This window comes from Dama dama, chromosome X (assembly GCF_033118175.1).
Source record: "Dama dama isolate Ldn47 chromosome X, ASM3311817v1, whole genome shotgun sequence".
In the NCBI taxonomy this organism is placed as follows: Eukaryota; Metazoa; Chordata; class Mammalia; order Artiodactyla; family Cervidae; genus Dama; species Dama dama.
The window spans coordinates 163,025,754-163,040,736 of record NC_083714.1 but is presented as its reverse complement, the minus strand read 5'-3'; the positions used below and the strand labels follow the sequence as shown (position 1 = coordinate 163,040,736).

Below are 14,983 nucleotides of genomic sequence, written 5' to 3'. Positions count from 1 at the left end.
ATTTGATCTCTGGTTCCTCTGCCTTTTCTAAAACTAGCTTATATGTCTGGAAGTTCTTGGTTCACGTACAGCTAAAGCTTAGCTTGAAAGATTTTGAGGATATTCTTGCTAGCAGACGAAATGAGTGCATTGTACAGTAACTTGAACATTTTTTGGCACTGTTTTTCTTCAGCAGTGATCTTTTCCAGTCCTGTGGCCACTGATGAGCTTTCCAAATTTGCTAGCATATTGAGTGCAGTATTTTAACAGCATCATCTTTTAGGGTTTGAACTAACTCAGCTGGAATTCCATCATCTCCATTAGCTTTGTTTGTAGTTATACTTCCTAAGACTCACTTGACTTTGTACTCCAGGTGTCTGGCTTTAGTTGAGTGACCATGTCATAGTAAGCTATCTGGGTTATTATCATCTTTTTTGGATAGTTCTTCTTTGCATTCTTGCCACCTCTTCTTCCTATCCTATGCTTCTGGTAGGACTTTGCCATTTCTTTCTTTTATTGTGCCCATCTTTGCATGAAATATTCCCTTGGTATCTCTAACCTTTCTGTAGAGATCTCTAGTCTTTGCCACTCTATTGTTTTCCTCTATTTCTTTGCAGTGTTTATGTAAGAAGGCTTTCTCATATTTCCTTGCTACTCTCTGGAAATCTGCATTCAGTTGGGTATATCTTTACTTTTCTCCTTTGCCTTTTGCTTCTTTTCTTTTCTCAGCTATCTGTAAGACCTTCTCAGACAACCACTTTCTTACTTGCATTCCTTCTTCATGGAGGTGGTTTTGTTTGCCACCTCCTGTATGATGTTATGAACCACCATCCAGAGTTTTTCAGGAGCTCTGCCTACCAGATCTAATCCCTTGAATTTGTTTGTCACCTCCACTGTATAATCATTAAAGTGAAGTGAAAGTGAAAGTCGCTAAGTGGTGTCCAACTCTTTGTGACCCCATGGACTATACAGAATTCTCCAGGCTAGAATACTAGAGTGGGTAGCCTGTGCCTTCTCTAGGGGCTCTTCCCAACCCAGGGATCAAAATCCAGTTTCCCACATTGCAGGTGGATTCTTTACCAGCTGAGCCACAAGGGAAGCCCCAAAATACTGGAGTGGGTAGCCTATCCATTCTCCAGTGGATCTTCCTGTCCCAGGAATCAAACTGGGGTCTCCTGTAATGCAGGCAGATACTTTACAAACTGAGCTATCAGGGAAGCCCTGCATAACCATAGGGGGTTTGATTTAGGCCATACCTGAATGGTCTGGTGGATTTCCCTACTTTCTTCAATTTAAGTATGAATTTTGAAATAAGGAACTGATGATCTGAGCCACAGTCAGCACCAGATCCTTTGTTTGCTGACTGTACAGTGCTTCTTCATCATCAACTGCAAAGAACATAGCCAATCTGATTTTGGTACTGACCATCTAGTGACATCCATGTGTTTAGTCAGCTCTTCTGTTAAAAGAGGCTGTTTGCTATGAGTCTTTTGGCAAAACTCTGTTAGCCTTTGCCGGGCTTCATTTCGTACTCCAAGGGCAAACTTGTCTGCCACTCCAGATATCTCTTTACATCCTAATTTTGCATTCTAGTCACCTATAACAAAAAGGACATTTTTTTTATGTTGTTAGTTCTAAAAAGTCTTGTAGATCGTCATAGAATCATTCAACTTCAGCTTCTTTGGCATTCATGGTTGGGGCATGGACTTGGATAGCTGTGATGTTGAATGATTTGTTTTGGAAACGAGCAGAGATTGTTCTGTCATTTTTGAGATTACACCCTAGTACTGCATTTTGGACTTGTGGGCTGTGAAGGTCACTCCATTTCTTCTAAGGGATTCTTGCCCACAGTAATAGATATAATGGTCATCTGAATTAAATTCACCCATTCCAGTCCATTCTAGTTCACTGATACCTAAAATGTCGATGTTCACTCTTGCCATCTCCTGTTTAACCACTTCCAATTTACCTTGATTCATGGACTTAACACTCCAGGTTTCAATACAGTATTGTTCTTTACCGATTTGGACTTTACTTTCAACACCAGACCCATACACAACTGGGCAATATTTCTGCTTTAGCCCAGCCTCTTCATACCTTATGGAGCTGTTTCTCCACTCTTCCCTAGCAACATATTGGACACCTACTAACCTGGTGGGCTCATCTTCCAGTGTCATATATTTTTGCCTTTTCATACTGTTCATGGGGTTCTCAAGGCCTGAATACTGAAGTGGTTTGCCATTCCCTCCTCGAGTTAACCATGTTTTATCAGGAACTGACTATAAGGCACATGCTCTTCGCCACTCTACATAGGCAGCCGACATGCCACGCACCCTGGATGTCCCACTGCTGGTCTTCATTGAGCATGGAGAGCTTCACGAGCCGCTGAGTGTCAATCAACATGCTGCCTGGGGACTGGAATCACCAGGAAGGGGGTGTGAGGAAGTCTGGAGCCACGGTTGTAGGACGCCCTGGAGTGGAGAGCTCCCTGGCCTCACTGCCGCCCCTAGCCATCTTGAGACCAATCTGTCACCCGGGAGTGGAGGGCTCCCCTCCTCATTTGTTTTGGTAGGGCAAAATTTATTTACCTCGTTTGAGAACTGGTTCAATTGGAACTGGTTCATTAGGGAACTAGTTCTGGTGGAGGTGGGTAGCCTAGTTGGAATTAGTTCATGTTTTGTAGGGTAAATTTATTTACATAATTTGTGAAGTGGTTTGGCAACCCACTCCAGGATTCTTGGCTGGAGAATCCCACGGACAGGAGAGATGGGTGGACTACAGACCATGGGGTCACAGAGAGTGGGACACGACTGAGTAACTAACACTTCACTTTATTAGAAGGGCCTCCCTGGCGTCTTAGACAGTAAAGAACCTGCCTGCAAAGCAGAAGACCCAGGTTCGATCCCTGGTTTGGGAAGATCTCCTGGAGAAGGGAATGGCAACCCACTCCAGTATTCTTGCCTGGAGTATCCCACGGACAGGGGAGCCTGGTGGGCTACAGTCCACAGGGTCACAAAGAGTCAGACTCAACTGACTGACTGACACAACACATGCTCCTCTGTGCATTGATGTTGGAATTCACTTGTGCCTTCTTTGATGGAGTTTGCCTACATTCTGTTGTGTCTTGGCGTTATCAACTTATAAAAATGGGAGACATTAAATTTATTCCAAAGGAAAGTTCTTTGGGATGTACATAACATAGGGTAAGACCAAAAGAACAATAGCCCCTGAATACTCACATTTAGACAATCTGACAGTTTGAAGCACTTTTCAAAGAAGAGTAACACCCTGGTAATAAATGAAGAGGCCCAGGGACTCCCACATACTCACACGGAATCGAGGTTACTGATTCTAATTTCCCTAGAGGACCCCCAGGTAACTTTGACAGTGGGGAGCTTCAGCTCCAGTTTGGTGAGTACCCCCTGCGAGGGAAAACACCAACCTTTCGGACAAAGATCAAAGTCTTTCCGGGCTGGGAAATCATGTTTCTGTTACTTTCCAGCTGCCTAGGTTTGGGTTTATTCTGGCTACATTGGTAACACACAGGCATCTGGTACTAACTGCTCTAGCTAAAATGATAAGTACTTATTTGAAGGTCCCCCTGCCCACACTCTTGCATTTCTCTCTCCTTGAATACTCAGCAAACAGGCTATTGACTATGGAAGCAACTGAGGAAATCTGGCCAGGGTTACTCTCTCGTGTGTCCCGAGCCACATAGCCGACTGTGCCCCAGTAGGAGCTGCCACCCAACAAGTGAGGGCCCTCATTTCCTCTTCCTCCCTGGAGCTGAGAAACAGGTCAACTAGTATCCTGCCAGCGTGAGTCAGCACTTAAAAGCCATTAGGCCATCTGCCACTTGAGGGTTCCTGTGACCTCATAAGGAGTAAGGGAACAGGTCAGATTCTCAGTGTTGCCCCCAGCAAGACAACTTCAAGGTAAATTTGGTAAACATTGGTTCAAGAAAACACTGAGTCACTTCCTCCTGGCTGCTTCCCTCATGGCAGAACGAGGCAGACTCCTAGGTCTCTCTTTCCTGTTACCTTCACCTCTTCCCTCTTTGTTCCAGACTGACTTACAGGAGCCAAGGTGTTGCCTCTGAGCCTTCCCAAGAGTTCTTCTCTCTTAAGCTAAATGAGGAAAAGTAAAACTTTCCAACACAGGTAAATGGATATGTCAAGTCCTTCAGTTTCACTGAAGTGGCCACCAAATTTTTTCAAAAAGAAAAACAAGCCTATCCTTGTTTTACAACCAGTCTTTATCGCACCACCAGAGTGGCTCCAAAAATCGTTTACCACTCTAAAACCCTTCCCCGCTTATTTTGAGATGCTTGTGAACATTAAACAAAGGAGGGAAAAGTCATTCTAGGCAGAACACGCTTGTATTTTTGAGATGAAAATGTCCTATTGGTCTCTCAGCAACACTCATCTGTGATGCCTTTTTTACATGGGAATTTTAGAGAGTGTAACGTAATTTAGAAGTTGGCTTGTCGAAGGTAATTAGAAACTTCTTTTTCTGCAAATATCCGGCTGTCTCCTCAAGTGAGCTTGACTTGTTCCACTTGTCAGAAACCCAATTTTAATCCAACCTCTTTTGAGAACTGACGGGTTTTACAATGCCTTACCTGACTTAGGACTGAAATCTTGAAATGAGAATTCAGATCTCTCTTTGTATGGATCTTTGTCTTTGGATTACAATGCCATGGTTGATTTGTAAAAGAATTCTATCTAATTGGCTTAAAAAGGAATAAGTGCTTATAAACTTATAAAAGCAGCAATTCTAAATACAAGAGAAATAAAGCTAAATGAATTTCATGTTCCTGTGAACTGGGAAATAGTATTAAACTAATATCTGGTGTTAATATTTAAGTTTGTTGATCTAAGGAATATACACATGTCTTAGGTCACAACATAAAGCATAATAATTAGACATAATACTTACCTTGTGCATAAGTTTAACATAAGCTAAATAAGATCTATTATATCTGTCACAAATTTGTTAGCAAGGAAAGTAACTCAGTGTGAAAAAACCTCTAAGGAAAGAGTGGGAATGAGATATGAGTTTTCAGTGAACTTTTAGAAACAAGTGTTTTAGGATCTCTCCAAATATTCTACAACTTGAAAGTTAAAACTGTGATAAAATAAGTTGTGATTAAAGGTTTGTAGAAAATGACCCCCAAAAATGTTTTGTACATGATCAGTCAGTACTAAGTTTAAAAGAACTGTAACTGAGTAAATAAACCTTTAACTAAACCAAGTCAAAATGTAAATTTAACTTTCCTCTGTTTTTAAAAAACTCAGGCTTTCAAAAGGTGTATTTTCCCTTTTATAAGGTATTTTAAGTTTGTTTTTTCCCCTCTTTAGTTGATCTGTATTTGCCTTTGAAATTTTTTATTGTCATTTTGGCTAAGTAAATGACTATTTTCCCAGTGACCTGGGAATCTATTGTGTTTTAAAACACTGCATTTTTTCTGAATGCCCTTTTAATAAAACTTCTTAAATCAAATTACCTCTAGCTGACTTTGGGATGTGTGAAAGGGTCCCTAAAACAAAGCCCCCCTAAAGACATTAAGCTAATTAGCTTCACGTGGCATGATGAATTATATGGGAGGAGTTGCCAGAGGAGAAATAAATCTTTAGTTATATTCTAAATGAAACAGATATTCTAAATATTACATGGAGTTCCTAAAAACATTATATGTCCTGGTAGCAAAGAGGAAAAGTTAAAATTTTACATGACCTCCTTCTCCTTCTGCCTCTGTAACTCAGCTTGCCCCTTGCAAAGTCTAGATCACATAGGTCATGTAGTCTCAGAAAGCGGGCACTTGCAATACTAGGTACTGGAGTTTATCTCAGGCACCCTTGTCCTGCTTTTTGCAATCTCCCAGCCCCTGCAAACCTGCTTAATCATGCCTGTATGGGTCAGACATCCCCCTCCCCATCTTGACTGCTGTTCCCATGTATGCAAAACCCCTTAGTTTAATTAACAGCTAGTGTTGCCCACTACAGTCTGTCTGTAAAAACTCTATAACCTTTTTGTTCAGGGCTCAGAGCTTGGAGTGGTAACCCCTCTGGGCCCGCTCATGTGATAAACCTGCGTTCTCCAACTCTCCGAGGATGGTGCCTGGTTTCTCGAGTCTTGGTTTCTGCAACAGTAGAATATTAGTCATATTTCTAGTTACTATCTCAAAGTGTTGTATGTTACCTGCAGTAACCAGCTTCTTTGTCAACTGCATTGTAGTCAGATTTAAACTTGCCTTCTTAAGTCCTCTGTCATGAAAGACAGTTACCGTTTCACTCTGATACCTTTGAAAAAATGCCTCCTCTTCAAGAAGATTGATTTTAAAAGAAAAAAAGAAAAAGAAAAAAAAAAAAAAAAACGAGCCTTTGCTTTGCATACATGCAAGCTGCTGACTTTCAGACCATAATGCTGAACTGAGTAAAAATAAATAAATAAATAATTCTAATGGGAAACCTGATGGCTTCATAAAGCTGCCAACATAAAGAATCAGTTGCATTGGATTGGATACCTAGCAAACATGGTTATAATTTTTTATGGCTTCTATCCAAAACATTTGCTGGTTTAAATGTGTTGGCCAGGTGTAAGAAAAAGCACCTCAAATTAATATTGACTGATAGTAACTTGGTAACTTATTTCTTCTGTGAGTTAAATGGAAGCATTTATCTTTTTCTTCCTACTTGCCTGATCCTGCCATTAACATACGCTTGTCTCAAAGATTAAGCCATGCATAAATGTGCATGGCCAGTACAAAGAAACTGCAGATAGCTCATTAAATTGGTTATCCCCCACCCCACCCCCCACCCTGTCACTTGACTACTGCAACTGGATTACAAGTAGTTACACTAATCATTGTTTACATTTGTTCTTTGTTTTCAAATGGTTCTTTGTGTCTCTCTGCTGCACTATGTCCTTGTCGGTGTCACTAGCTTCATTACTTATACCCGGTCTCATTTAAAGGACTGTTGCCTCTTATAGTACCCAAAGTGTAATCAGGCCTCCAACAACACCTCCATGGACAAACATCTTGAGAAAAATCACATGTATAACATAACGTATTTGTGACATTGTGATTCTAACTAAGGGAAGATGCAAAAAGGGAAAATGTCCCCTGGATTTTAGCTAGCTAGAATCCACAGAGAATTTTTAATTACTGATGGGGCCTGGTCCAAAACTTAATACATGGAGTGGCACATCAAGAATGTTTGCCTAAACTGGATGGAAACTCCCAGTGCCATGGGACAAGAGTTGATCATGAAATGTCTCCCAAATATTGGTCACATTCATGATCAAGAGGGGGAAGCCTGAAAATTGGAACCAACAATCACAGTCCTCCAACATGAGCTGGTCAGATGAGAAGAAGGAGAATGCCTCCTATCTAGGAGCCATCAGACTACAACCACTCCCTATCATTAACCCTGAAGAAATGCTGAGAATATAGGATCCCATGTCCTCAGAGAGCTGAAGTATATACCAAGGAAGTCATTTTAATGAGCCCTGACTCTTGTGTCTTCCCATGCATGGAAAAGTGCTCAATTCCTTAACTTGAGTCATTGTCTCCTGGATTTCAAGTGCAGAATTTTGAATTTTACAGTAGGTGTACAGTAGACACTTTCCAAAGAGGAAAACAAGAAGCAAAATGTCAACATATGAAACACTGCCATCAATGGTGAACACTCCCAGAATGATCCTTCTCATGAAGGAGAATGGTCACTGCCCTCTTTTTCCACAAGACTGTGGAATGGACTTTGACAGCGGGGAACTGTGGTGAGGAACCACAACTGACTCCATGTTGGAACTGGTTCATTGACTTGCTTTTTGTTGCCATTGTTATTATAATCATACATAAAGGCCTGCCTCAGAAGACCCTACCCTTCAGCCTGACTGTTAAAGTGCCTTTTCTCAGCTCACAGGGAGATAATCTGACCCTGTCCAGCTATGAAAAGAAGAAATTAACACAGATATTCCAAAGGCTGGCCCATCCTGAGATGTTCTGCAAGACTGAAAATCCTTTTTACTTTACTTCCTCACTGTCTCCAGCTCTCTATTCTGCCTTTTGACTATAGTTTCTCATAACTTCTCTCCCTCTGTCCCTACAAAAGAACCTGGCATCTAGACCCCAACAAGATGGTTACTCTGAGATATTAGTCTGCCATCTTCTCAGTGGAATGTCCAAAGAAAGTCGTATTCCTTGCGTCCCTGCCTGCCTCCTTTCTCGGATTCACTGGTCTGTCAGTAGCACATCTAGAGAGTGCACGTGCCATAACTAAAGCTCCCAGCTATGACAAAACAAAGATTTTGTGTTGTGCAACTAAGACCTGACACAGACAAATAAATAAATGCATAAATAAATAAATATAAAAATACATTTTTGGTAATAAAAGTTATATAAACAATTACTTTCTTTAAAATAGTGGGCTTGTATTTTACTGTCTCAACTTTAGACTCTAACTGCATTGCAACCTTGGCCATGAATCATTGAGGGAAACTGAAATTTTGAGTGGCCAAGATCAATAGCTTCCTTGCATTGTTTAGTTAGGAGTTGCACAATCTAAGATGTAAAAGCAGTAGTTACAGAGAAAACAGACAAGTATGACAAAACTAATAAACTGGGTGAGAGAGACTTGTCAGTTACAAAAATGTGAATAAATTTGAGAAGAAGACAACAGGAAGATGTACCAAGCAGGGCTTAGTGTTATTTGGAGGGAGTTACAACAGAAATGCTTTTGTAAGATGGTTCTGTTTTTATTTATTACTCTATTACCTACTTTTTGACCAATATTAATGAGAATTGGGATTAAAGGCCACATAAGTCCTTTCAGTAAAAAGCAATAGGATTTTTTTTTTTTTTTTTGGCATCAATTTTTTAAGGATAAAAACTTTTTTCTTTTCTATTCTATCTTTTAATTGATGGAGAATGCTTTACAATATTCTCTTGGTTTCTGCCATACAAAATACAAATCAGCCACAATTATTCATTAATTGCCTCCCTTTTGAGCCCCCTCCCGTCATCCTATCTCACCCCTCCAGGTCATCACAGAGCACCTGGCTGGGCTCCCTGTGTTTCACCAAATTCTCAGCAGCTACCTATTATTTGCAGGGAGGGAACACAGATGCAGATATAGAGAACAGACTTGTGAACACAGTGAGGGAAGGAGAGTGCTAAGACCAGTGGAAAACAACATGATTATTAGAAATGTTGCAATAATGTCTTAGAATAGCTAGTGTTTAATCTCCCCCTGATTGGTAGTTAGAAAGATCTTCCTAAGATGAGATGGTCCTAGGATACACTCCCAGGGGACACATGTTGGTAAGCATCCAAAACGAAAACTTGGGAATGCTGGAGCTACAAAAGTAGAGATGGAAGGGTGATGATAAGGGGTGTTAGCTGGGATCACGTGACTACTCAAATCTATCTGAATCAGGGACTTCTCTGGTGGTCCAGTGATTAGAATTCTTCACTTCTGCACAGAGTACAGCGTCCATGTGGGTTTCATCCCCGTTGGAGAACTAAGAACCTGCATGCTGCATGGTGCAGCCAAGATAAAGAAACAGACAGGAAAAGAAAATTAATGTCTGGATCAAAGACCAAAGAGAGGAAACGGTTTCAGGATATTCTGAGACATGAAAACCTTCTATCACACAGACTTCACAGCTGAAAATATGACAGGATATTATACAGAGGAATGTATGAACAGAAGATATAGCATGATATTGCAACTGAAAGAAAAGATAATAAAAAGAAATAACATAGATATATTGTCGGTCCATGTGAACATCAAGGGAAGTGATCCTCTGAAGATGTGAGCTGAAAACGCCCTTGAGACGACAAGCTCTCCTCAAAGGTCTGAATTCAATCGAAGTGAAGGATTCTGAGCTCTGATCCATCCCAGGAGCAGCCAGCACTGGATCAGCACTCCAGGTGTTCTCAATTAGCTGACTCAGAAACCCTGAGTCTCCTTTTTTCTTCATTTCGATACTCAGAACAAAATAAATCTTTTAATGTATTTATTTGTTAAATTGCCATGAATTAAGATGAAAATAAGTAAAAGTTGATTAAAAATGCAAAAAAAAAAAATTGACTCTTTCACTGTTTCAGTGACCTTGTCTTAGGAAATTTATTTTTTCCATTCAAAATTCTAAAAATTACAAAAAATGCTATCCAGTTTTTTTCCTCCCTGGGAGAAACAACTGAGTTAGTGAGTAAATATTATACTGCAGATTAAATGGGTAAAAGGGTGTCTGAAAAGAAATCACTGAAAATAAACTACTGAGGTACCTTCTTCAGATGAAGTTAAGGGGCATTTGAATGGATTGTCGTCTTAGTATTTAGGAGGAAAAAGCCCACATTGGGGCAGGAGAACATGATAAATACTTTGTGCCGACGTGCTCCTCACCTCAGAATAACAGGAGTCTTTCCAAGGGTCTCTTAGGAAATAGTGTTCCCTTGACTAAACCACACAGTCAATCTTTACTTTTAGAAAATAAATGTTAAGCAGGAGTGAGGGATATGTACCTTGGACAGCTCATCTCATTTTGGATCTCGTGACAAACAGAAAAATAAATAATTGTCACCTTACAGTATTGAATGTACTGCAATTTCTCACTTACTTTAAAGGTCAAATGCCCACATCCACATATGCTTCTCTTAACACAAATTTCATTATCAAAATGACAGAACGCCAGAAAATCTTCTCTCTGCCAAGCAGGATACTGAAGATGCCTGCTGTTGTAACTGGTCACATGAGGAACGGCCATTGGTTCATGATGTGTCACGCCAACAGATGCAAGCTATAAAAGTGGCAGCAATTTTGCATCCTCTCCAACCCCTTGGACACCCTCAGCTTCTACCGAAGGACCATGAGAGTCAACAAGATGAAGGTTCTCCTGTTCGGTCTTGTCCTTGGTCTGCTTGCTGCCAGTCAAGGTGAAGCTGAGATAGACGCCTCACAGGTACCAGGGGCAATTGAATGTGTTCTGAGCTTGGAAGGAGGTCCTGACGTGTATCAATGTGCGTGTCCCTTTCGAGGTCCAGTCATGTGGATCGCTAAGTCTAGGCATCTCCCTGCAACTCAAAATTGCTCCGTTCACTGACCCTATACCTGCTGTTGTGATGTCTGTATCATCTCTACCATCTATTCATTGGCTCTCATGCATGTTCACTGCTCTTATAAAACTGATGGAACAACACATAGCTGTTAGACTAGGGCTCTTGTGTTTGACAAGACAGCTCAAGCTATCTCAGTAATTTCTCAATTCTTTCCTTTACTTGACTTGAGTTTCCACATGATTTTATACCTATGAACCTGTGTTCATAAAGAAAGGTAACTTCTGCTCAACTGAAAGGGCAGGGGAACTCCTCAGGGATGATGTTGGGCAGAACTTACAGAGATGGACTAAGATTTCTGAAGGGACTTTCACTTGTAGTTCACAGGAAGATGGTTAACCCATTACATCGCAGCTGAAAACATAGAGAGAATCACCGAGGGTGGGCCATTCCATATTTTCATGCGTTACATTGAGTTTGATGAAGAAAATGGCACGGTACACTTCCACTTTTATATCAAGTAAGTAAAAAAAGAAAAAGAAATAAAACACCTATAAACTCTAACCTGAGGGAGGGTGTGTCTTCCCCGTTTGCAGGGAGCTCTCTGGGTGATGTTGAGAGGAAGACACCCTGAGCTGTGGGGCTGAGCAGGGTCTCTGAGCTGGGGGGAGGGCAGTTCCTCTGTGACCCTCCAGGGAATGTCCTGAAGATTCTGCTTAGAGGGGGAACCCAGGAGCTCCACTGGCATCAGCTCATTAAAGGAAAGAGGGACATGGCAGAGGGAAGAGGCTCATTCCTGGAACCCACAGTCCCCACCAGGGCTTGAACCCTTTCTGCAGAATTTGTAAGAGATGATTCCCACTGAGCCCAAAACTGAGAGCCTGGGTAGAGCACACAGTGAGCTCTGCCCTCGGGGCTTCCTCACGGGACGTTTCATCATCACTGAATTTCCCAAAGCCGTCAGAGCCCCTAGTGACTTTCCCAAGTCCCGTCCTAGGCGCCTGCCAATGCACGTGCCATGAGTTCGATCACTGGGTCGGGAAGATCCCCTGGAGGAGGAAATAGCCACCCACTCCGGTATTCTTGCCTGGAGGATCCCATAGGCAGTGGAGAGGCCTCGCAGGCTACAGTCCATGGCGTGGCAAGAGTTGGACACAACTGAGTGGATAATGCTTCCATTTTCATTGTCTAATGAATCACTGCCACGGTTGTGACAACCCGCACGGTTTGTCATGATAGCTATGCCTCTCAGGTTTCAGAGACTGTATAAAGGAAAAGTTCATTCTTGTTCTTTTTTCCTAAAACTCTCGATTTCTCTGTGTTTATTGACTTTACACACGACCTGTTGTGTATCTGCAGGTTATCTTTAGAACTACTAGTCAGACTTAATGTGGAGACAAACCATCCTTGCCACTTGATAGTCACTGTATCTGAGACAGCATATTTTGTCTCTTTTGGAGGTCAAATGTTCACCAGCACTGAGGTGATACCTGACATATTTTCTTGGGTGTCACAAAGAAAAAAAATCTTAATTATATGTCATATTTTTATTATCTTCATCAACCAACTTGAATATATTTTGTTTTTCAGGAAGAATGGAGAATGCATAGAAAAATATGTCTCAGGCATAAAGAAAGAAATCTATTATGCTGTTGACTGTAAGTATGAATGTTCCACTGGAAAGAGGATGTTCAGGTAGAAATCTTGGTCTCAACTTCCTTCAATAACCCCATACACCTGAATTCTACTCCTACTAAAAATCAGAGGTCAGGGACTGGATCATCTCCCCTCAACAGAGTGTTAATCAATGAGACCAGATCCAGATATCCTAGAGTGTCAAGTTAAGCGGGACTTAGGAAGCATTATATGAACAACGCTAGTAGAGGTGACAGACTTCAAGCTGAGCTCTTTAAAATCCTAAAAGATGATGCTGTTAAAGGGCTGCAAGCAATGTGTCAGCAACTTTGCAAATCTCCGCAGAGGCCACAGAACTGGAAAAGGTCAGTTTCCATTTCAATCTCAGAGAAGGTCAATGACAAAGAATGTTCAAACTACTGCACTTTGTGCTCAATTCGCATGCGAGCAATGTAGTGCTCAAAATCCTTCAAGGTAGAATTCAGTGGTAGGTGATCCGAGAACTTCCAGAAGTATAGGCTTAATTTAGAAAAGGCAGATGAACCAGATCAAATTGTCAACATTCAGTGGATCATTGAGAAAGAGAGGCAATTCCAGAAACAAAAAACAAAATTTTTTTTTTCCCCGCTTCATTGACTATGCTAAAGCCTTTGAGTGTGTGGATCACAATACATGGTGGAAAATTCTTAAAGATATGGGAATACCAGATTACCTGTTTCTTGACAAACCTGTATGTTGATCAGTCAGCAACAGTGAGACGTGGAAGAACAGGTTGGTTCAAAATTGGGAGAAGAGTACAACAAGTTAGTATGTGCTGTCATGCTGCTTATATAACTTATATGCAGAGTACATCATGCTAAATGCCAGGTTGGATGAATTACAAGCTGGAATCAAGATTGCTACCAGAAATATCAACATCCTCAGATATGCAGATGATACCACTTTAATGGAAGAAAGTGAAGAGGAACTAAAGAGTTTCTTGATGATGGTGCAAGAGGAGACTGAAAATGCTGGTCTGAAACTCAACATTCAAAAACGCTAAGATCATGACATCTGTTCCCCTCACTTTATGGCAAATAGAAAGGGGAAAGAGTGGAAGCGGTGACAGATTTTATTTTTTTGGGCTCCAAAATCTCTGCAGATTGTGACTGCAGTCACATAATTGAAAGATGCTTGCTCCTTAGAAGGAAAGCTATGACAACCAAGATAGCATATTAAAATGCAGAGACATCACTTTGCCAACAAAGGTCTGTATAGTCAACAGTATGCTTTTATTCAATAGTTTTGTATGTATTTGAAAGTTGGACCATAAAGAAGACTGAGCACCAAAGAATTGATGCTTTAGAATTGTGGTGCTGGAGAAGCCTCTTGAGAGTCCCTTGGACAGCTGGGAGACCAAACCAATCAATCCTAAAGGAGATCAACCAAGATATTCACTGGAAGGACTGATGCTGAAGTCTCAGTACTTTGGCCACCTGATGCAAAGATTTGACTCACTGGAAAAGACCCTGATACTGGGGAAGATTGAAGACAGGAGGAGAAGGGGACGACAGAGGATGAGACGGTTGGATGGCATCATTGACTCAATGGACATGAATTTGAGCAAACTCTGGAAGATCGTGGAGGACAGAGGAACTTGATGTGGTACACTTCATGGGGTCATGGAGAGTCAGACATGACATAGCGATTAAATATCAACAAGAACAATGTGACTAAGCATGAGTGTAGAATTTGTATTTCATAGGGTTCTCACAGATAATTGACAACAGGCTTATGAACTGAGGTCTCAGGGGTCTATCTTGAGTTTGCACATCACTGACATTCACTTTTTAAAAACAATCTTAACATGTCTTTGGCCATCCAATCTGAGATGGATGAACTTGAACTCAAGGAAATCATCTTGAGTTCAACCATAAAGGCAGCTTCTATTTAAAGCAATGGGGATACTGGCTCAGCTTTGTATCTCTGAGCTTTTTATAATGGCCCTAAATAACATTATTATTTTTACATGGCCTAAGAGGAACATATTTGATAAAAATTTAAACATATCAATATGTGATCACAACCCTTGCCCAAACTAAGTAGCAGCACAGTGCATATGCGATGAGCTCAAATCAGTAAAATCCATGCCTAAAATATTTCCCCATACTTTCATTGATAACTTCTAATATTTGATGTTTTCTAAATTATGCTTTCATTTTCTTATTCCCATTGTATGATTTCCTTTTGCCAAATCATGAATGCTTCCACTGTCTTTACTCTTCTCCATTTTTGCAATCTGTTTTAGCATTTTACGCAGTGACTAAA

The 14,983-nt window shown here is 40.9% G+C and overlaps 1 protein-coding gene across 1 annotated transcript in view; it reads left to right on the top strand.

Annotated features, from left to right (window-relative positions):
• LOC133052990 (nuclear autoantigenic sperm protein-like) overlaps window positions 1-14,983 on the top strand; it is a 121,896-nt gene that overhangs the window by 73,228 nt on the left and 33,685 nt on the right. Inside the window, 1 exon segment of the mRNA XM_061137743.1 lies at window positions 10,839-11,005. Within this exon segment, the coding sequence (XP_060993726.1) occupies window positions 10,839-11,005 (167 nt within the window).